Genomic DNA, 6,000 nt, shown 5'->3' on the forward strand with positions numbered 1-6,000 from the left:
ACGTATATTTGTTACTAATAAGAACGTTCGTAAAAAAAACTAAAAAGCTCTAGTTGCCTTTTTAAGTGGCCAAAAATTGGAGGGCAACTAGGCCTCCTCCCCCACCCCTTTTTTATCAAAATCGTCCAATCAAAACTATGTGAAAGCCATTTAGCCAAAAAAATAAATTAATATGTAAATTTCGTTTTGATTATTCATTTGCGATGAGCCGTAATAACTTCGGTTATTTTATGTTCTTTTTATCGGTTATTTTATTATTCTGTGAGTAATAACTTCTGTTCGTTTTAAGTTTTAATGTTACTCTTTACTTTCAGTTGAAAAAACTTGTTTTTTATAATTTAATTTCTCATCGTTTTTTTAAAATAATGCTGGGATTTCCAGCGCCCCCTTCATAGAAATTGTCTTCTTCCATGAAAAAAATCCTCCATTGAAATATCGCTAATTTAAGTTACGTGGGAGAATCTTTCCACGGAGAAATTTCTCGTGGGGGAAGGGAATTTTCCATGGAAGGGGAGCTGGATTTCCCGTTGTTATTTAAAAATCGATCAGCAATTAAATAAAAAACAAGTTTTTTCAACTGAAAGTAAGAAGCAATATTATAAATTAAAACAAACAGAAAATATTACGAATATGAGATGGGTTGCCTTTCCTCAGTAGCTCGTTCTTACGCTAAAGTTTCTTTTTTAACTTTTAAAAGAGTCCATTATTCTAATTAGATAGCCTTTGTGATTCAGGAGTCATTCTTAAACAACTGAAAGAAAAATCAAGCTTAGGTTATTATAAAGTTATTATTAGTTTAAAAAAAGTAAAATTAATATGGAAATTTCGTTATAATTGTCCATGCATGGTGAGCCAAATTCAAAACCTGTATTAATTCAAAAACGTTCATAAATTAAATACAAAAACAACAGTTTTTTTCACTGAAAGTAAGGAGCGACATTAAAACTTAAAACTAACAGACATTATTCTGTATATGAAAGGGGAAGTCCCCTTCTCAACTCCCCGCTCTTACGCTAAAGTTTTTATCGTTTTAAAAAGTAGAGTTGTAACAAAGAGTCAATGCCCGTAAATAGCGGGCATTGAGGAGGGGACAACCCCTTTCATATACGGAATAATTTCTGCTCGCTTTAAGTTTCAATGTTGCTCCTTACTTGCAGTTAAAAAAAAACTTTTTTTTATGTAACACTTTCAAAAGGACGAAGGGCATTCAGGTTAGCTTTTCAGAGAATATTGAAGGGAGTGTCGAATTGAATCAAAACACGGTATATATAAAAAGGTTGTGAAAAGGGCAAACTCAGAAATGACACAGTATATTAGTTTGGAACTTTCAGGAAATGATAAGGGAGATGATCAATTGACCAAAAGACAATATTTGCACGTTACTACTACAACTACCACCATTGCTATTGCTACCACTACTTCTACCCCTAAGACTACTGCTTCTGTAGCGAGCACTACCAAGGCTGAGGATATTGAAATGAACATCTGAGGAAATGTTAAGAAGAAAATTGAACTAAATCAAAACATACTCTCTGCATTCAGACTGCTGAAAAGGGCGTTTCGGCAATTTTTTGGAGTTGCTTTTACCATATCAAGATGAAACTTCCGGGCAGGGCCGGATTTAAAGCTTTGATGCTCTTTGGCCAAAGTGTTTTTGCCGCTCCGTTTTTGCAAGATTTTTGGGTAATTCCCCAAAATTCGGGGATAGTGGAAGTACTGAAGAGAACGCAACTAATGAGCCAAAAGAAATGAAAGAGAGTGGTGATACTGAACCACTTTTGGGAAGAATCTGACAGTTTATGAGTGGCCACTGAATTCCCGTATTGTTTTAAAATTACTTTTCTGTGAATAGGCTGCATGACAGACAAGTGCACCTGGTACTTTGACGATAAATAACACTGGTCAAGTTTTTTTTAAAGAAAAAGATCACTCAGTGATAATATATTTTGCCCTCTGGCATTTTGCGCCCCTAGGTCCGGGCCTAGTGGGGTTATTGGTAAATCCAGGCTTGCTTCCGGGGCATCATGAGTGAGATGTTCCGCTTACCAAAAGGTAACATGTACCTCCTACTACTGCTATTAACACTGCTACTGCTACCATTACTACTATTACTAATACAACCCTATTACTGGTGTTACTGGTCTTACTATTGCCACCACTGTCATGATGCTAAATCAATTAAGGCTACGGGTATGAAAGTGAAAATTTGACAGAATACTGAGAAGGGAGTGAACTAAATAAAAACATTATGCGCATAGAGATTGTCAAATGCTCTTATCTCAAGAATGGACTTGGGTATCAAATTGGAGGTTTCAGAGAATGCTTAAAGGGAAAGCCCAAGCGACCAAAAGATATTATGTGCATGCCACTACTAACGCTACTGCTCCTACTACTACTACTACTGCTGCGATTGCTACTGAACAACCCCAACTACAACTTCAATTGTAACTACTTGTAAGGCTAAAAGCATTAAGATAAAAAGGGCGTTAAAACGATGGTTAAAAGGGCGTATCAGCAATATTTTTAGAACGGCTTACTGTATCAATTTGAAAATTCCGGAGTACAATGAGGGGGACGTCCGACTGACCAAAAGGTAACAAGCACATTCTACTACTTTTATTAATACTGTTGCTAATTCTGTAATGCTGCTACTCCTCCTGTTACTACCACTACTGCTATATATTGGTACTATTAAGACTAAGTATATGAAGGTAAAAAATTTGAGAGAATAATGAGGTGAAATTCGAACTAAATCAAAAGAAACTATGCGCATGCACATTGTCAACAAGCGTTTCTTAAGAATGGATTTGGGTATAAAGTTTGAACTTTCAGCGAATGCTAAAAGGGGATGACCAATAGACCAAAAGGCAATATGTGCATGCTACTACTAGTATAACTACCACAGCAACATTTACTGTTACTACTATTATTACTACTACTACTACTACTACTTCTACTGCTACTTCAACAACTTTTTCTTTTGCAATTACTTTTAAGGCTAAGATCACTAAGTTGAAAATTTCAAGAAGTACATGAATAAACAGGTTATCGAAAGGACAAATCATAATGGTATAGTAATGGCTAATTGTATTAAGTTGAAATTTCCAGGGAGTGATGAGAGGGATATTCAACTGACCAAAAGGCAAAACATTAATGCTGCTGGTGCTACCAGTACTAGTATTATTACTATTAAAACTTCCACTAATAATAATAATGCTACTATTGTGACTGCTATTACATTTACGCATAAGGGTATGATGGAAATTGGAAATCTTGAGGGGGAAGGTGAACTGAATCACAAAACACCGTATGTATGCAGGCTGTCAAAAGGGCGTATCAGCAATATCTTAGGAACAGTTTGGTATGTAAAGTTGAAACTAACAGGGTTTGGTATGAGAGATGTTGAACGAACTAAAAGACAATATTTGCATCTTATTGCTACTGCTTCTACTCATACTATTGCTAAACTACTACTACTGCTATTATTATTACTTCTGCTACTACTACCGCCACTAAGCTAAGGCTACTATTTTTAATTCTACCGCTACTACTGCAACTATTACGGCTAGTGCTACTACTACTAAAGCTAAGGGTATTGGGGCGAAAAATTTGGGAAATATTGAAACTGTATTGAACTAAATAGAAACACACAATGCCAACCAAGGTTGTCAAGAGGATGTATCAGTAATGCCTCAGGAACGGTTGATGATATTAAGTTGAAACTTTCAGCGTGCGTTGAAGGTGATACGGAAGAAACCAAAGGTGCCGTGCCAACACTGCTACTAATGGCACTATTGCTTACTATAACTATTGCTGCTTCGCAAGCTAAAGGTATTAACGTGAATCTTTCAAGAAATATTCAGGCGGGTGTTGAACTAAATCAAAACGAATTTTGTGAATGTAGATCTTCAAAAAGACGAGAAAGAGATATCTTAAGATCATCTTACTTTATTAAGTTAGACCTTGTAGTGTAGGTTGTGGCGGATTTTGAACTGGGTAGAAGGCACTATGTGTATACTAGTTATAGGCAGTTTTAAGCAATATCACACGCAATGCCGTTCTAGAATAAATAGCAATATCAGTGAAACTAATAAAGGAGCTAATTTGATTGGCAATTAAAAGTTCTAGCACCCTTTTTAAGATTTAAAAATGATTAGAGGGTAAGCAGCCCTCCTTTCAAGCCCATTCATTTTCCAAACACATCCAATAATTATTTTGAGACAGCCATTTTGTTTAGCACAGTGGAACAGTCCAGTAACTATGTTATAGGGATATTGTGAATGTTCCCATTATGCTTTCAAAACGAATGTTGCTTTGAAACTAAATCAAAAGGCAGTGTGTGAATGGCTGCCAATAAAATGTGTCGGCAACGTCTCGAGAATGGCTCAGGGTATTCAGTTAAAACTTTCAAGGCTACTACTATTACTACTTCTGCTCTAGCAATTTAGCTAAATCAGAAGAATGTAAGTATATCCAGGTTGTCAAAGAGCATAGATAGAAATTTTCGGAAGTGGTTTTAAGTTTAATTTTATCAGGCCAACTTGAGAAGATATGAAACAAAATTAAACAATGATATTTGTATGAGGATTAAAACATGCTGAAAAAATTTCTCCAACATACAAATGGAAATTAACAGAAATTAATTTCACAAAGTTTTTTACCATAAAATAGGTTTTAAAAGAAAAATAAAGGGAACCAATAAGCCAAAAATGAGCAGAAATAAAATAAATTAATCTTCCAAGCGTAAACCCAAAACGAACAGAAATTGCAACAAATAATTGAGTCAAACTCAAAACGAGTAAAACTTAACATGAGTAGGGCTAAGAACCCCTTGCCTTCTCAAGACCAGAACATAAAAAAAAACATATGACCGTAGGTTGTGAGTTTAATTATATATATACTGTTATTTGTTCCTTAAAGTCGTATTATTTTTTATTTATTAAAGCCAAAAAGTGAATATATTTAAAGTGTATTTTGTTTTCAGTAAAGTGCAAATTACATTCTGGTCTTGAGAAGGCAGGGGGATTATAAGCCCCGGATATCTTTCCCTCTCACGATCGCTTTCTCTTTTTTTTCCTCTGTCTTTTTGTTTGTTTGTTTTATTTACTTTCTAAGAGTTAGTGTTTATAGATTATGTGCATATCCCCTCCCTTTAATAAGCCTTTTCGGTTATCAGTACATTATGCTTGTTTTGCGATTTAAAAAAATAATCTTTTATTTTACCTTATTTGTGTAAAGTAAAATAATTTTTTAAGGGAGCAAACTCATTCTTAACTAAACGGCCTAAAGTAGGTTGAACTAAAAAACTCAATTGAAAACAAAAATAAAACCAAATTAAGAATTAGAAAGTTTGTATTGTACGAACAAAGAATATGCGTCAACATATCATATTCATATTCAGAGATAAAATCATTAAATAGTGTTTATTCCTGGAACCACGTGAGAGTTGGAACACAAACACAGGGATACAAGTAGGTCTAGCTAGGGTAAAAAAGGTCTGAAGGAGAAGCCCTCCTCACCATCCATATCAAATAACATCTTTGCTAAATAGATGAAGATACTTACAAGAGACATGGTGAAAACTTATTACCCCTTATAGCAATAAATCAGATCAGAGTTGCCGCTATTACCACTGGAGCAAAACAAACATATCTAAACTCATTCAGAAGTTTCCAAATTTCTAACCTAATTGGATGAGAAAGGAGGAGCTTTCATGCGATTTCAACTCTAACTTGACTGGGTATTTCTAACTCTAATGAAGTATGTTGATCTTGTTTCTTGTTGGAGAAATGTTAGCCATGTTTATTTATGCATAACAACAGTATCATGAATGCAGCCATAGCTGCAACCTGGTAAAGAGTGAGACACATCCCATATTAAACGATATTTTGAAATGTATTTTGGAAAAAAAAAACACTGTCTACCAAACACACTTCTTCACTTAGGGGTTATTCAGGGAAGATAACTATAGTAAATAGGTTCTTCTAAATAGTAAAATTC

The 6,000-nt window shown here is 34.7% G+C and overlaps 1 protein-coding gene across 2 annotated transcripts in view; it reads right to left on the reverse strand.

Annotated features, from left to right (window-relative positions):
- Window positions 1–5,759, reverse strand: part of LOC136037682 (Kruppel-like factor 2) — a 57,724-nt gene extending 51,965 nt beyond the window's left edge. Inside the window, exon 1 of one of the 2 annotated variants that reach the window (XM_065720434.1) lies at window positions 5,566–5,759. In XM_065720434.1, coding sequence (XP_065576506.1) covers window positions 5,566–5,574 — 9 coding nt within the window. In that variant the 5' untranslated portion in view covers window positions 5,575–5,759. The remainder of the gene's footprint in view (window positions 1–5,565) is intronic. The other variant, XM_065720433.1, reaches the window with a different exon arrangement.
- Window positions 5,760–6,000: the final 241 nt, after the last annotated feature.

The sequence above is a fragment of the Artemia franciscana genome, chromosome 17 (assembly GCF_032884065.1).
Source record: "Artemia franciscana chromosome 17, ASM3288406v1, whole genome shotgun sequence".
Taxonomy (NCBI): Eukaryota; Metazoa; Arthropoda; class Branchiopoda; order Anostraca; family Artemiidae; genus Artemia; species Artemia franciscana.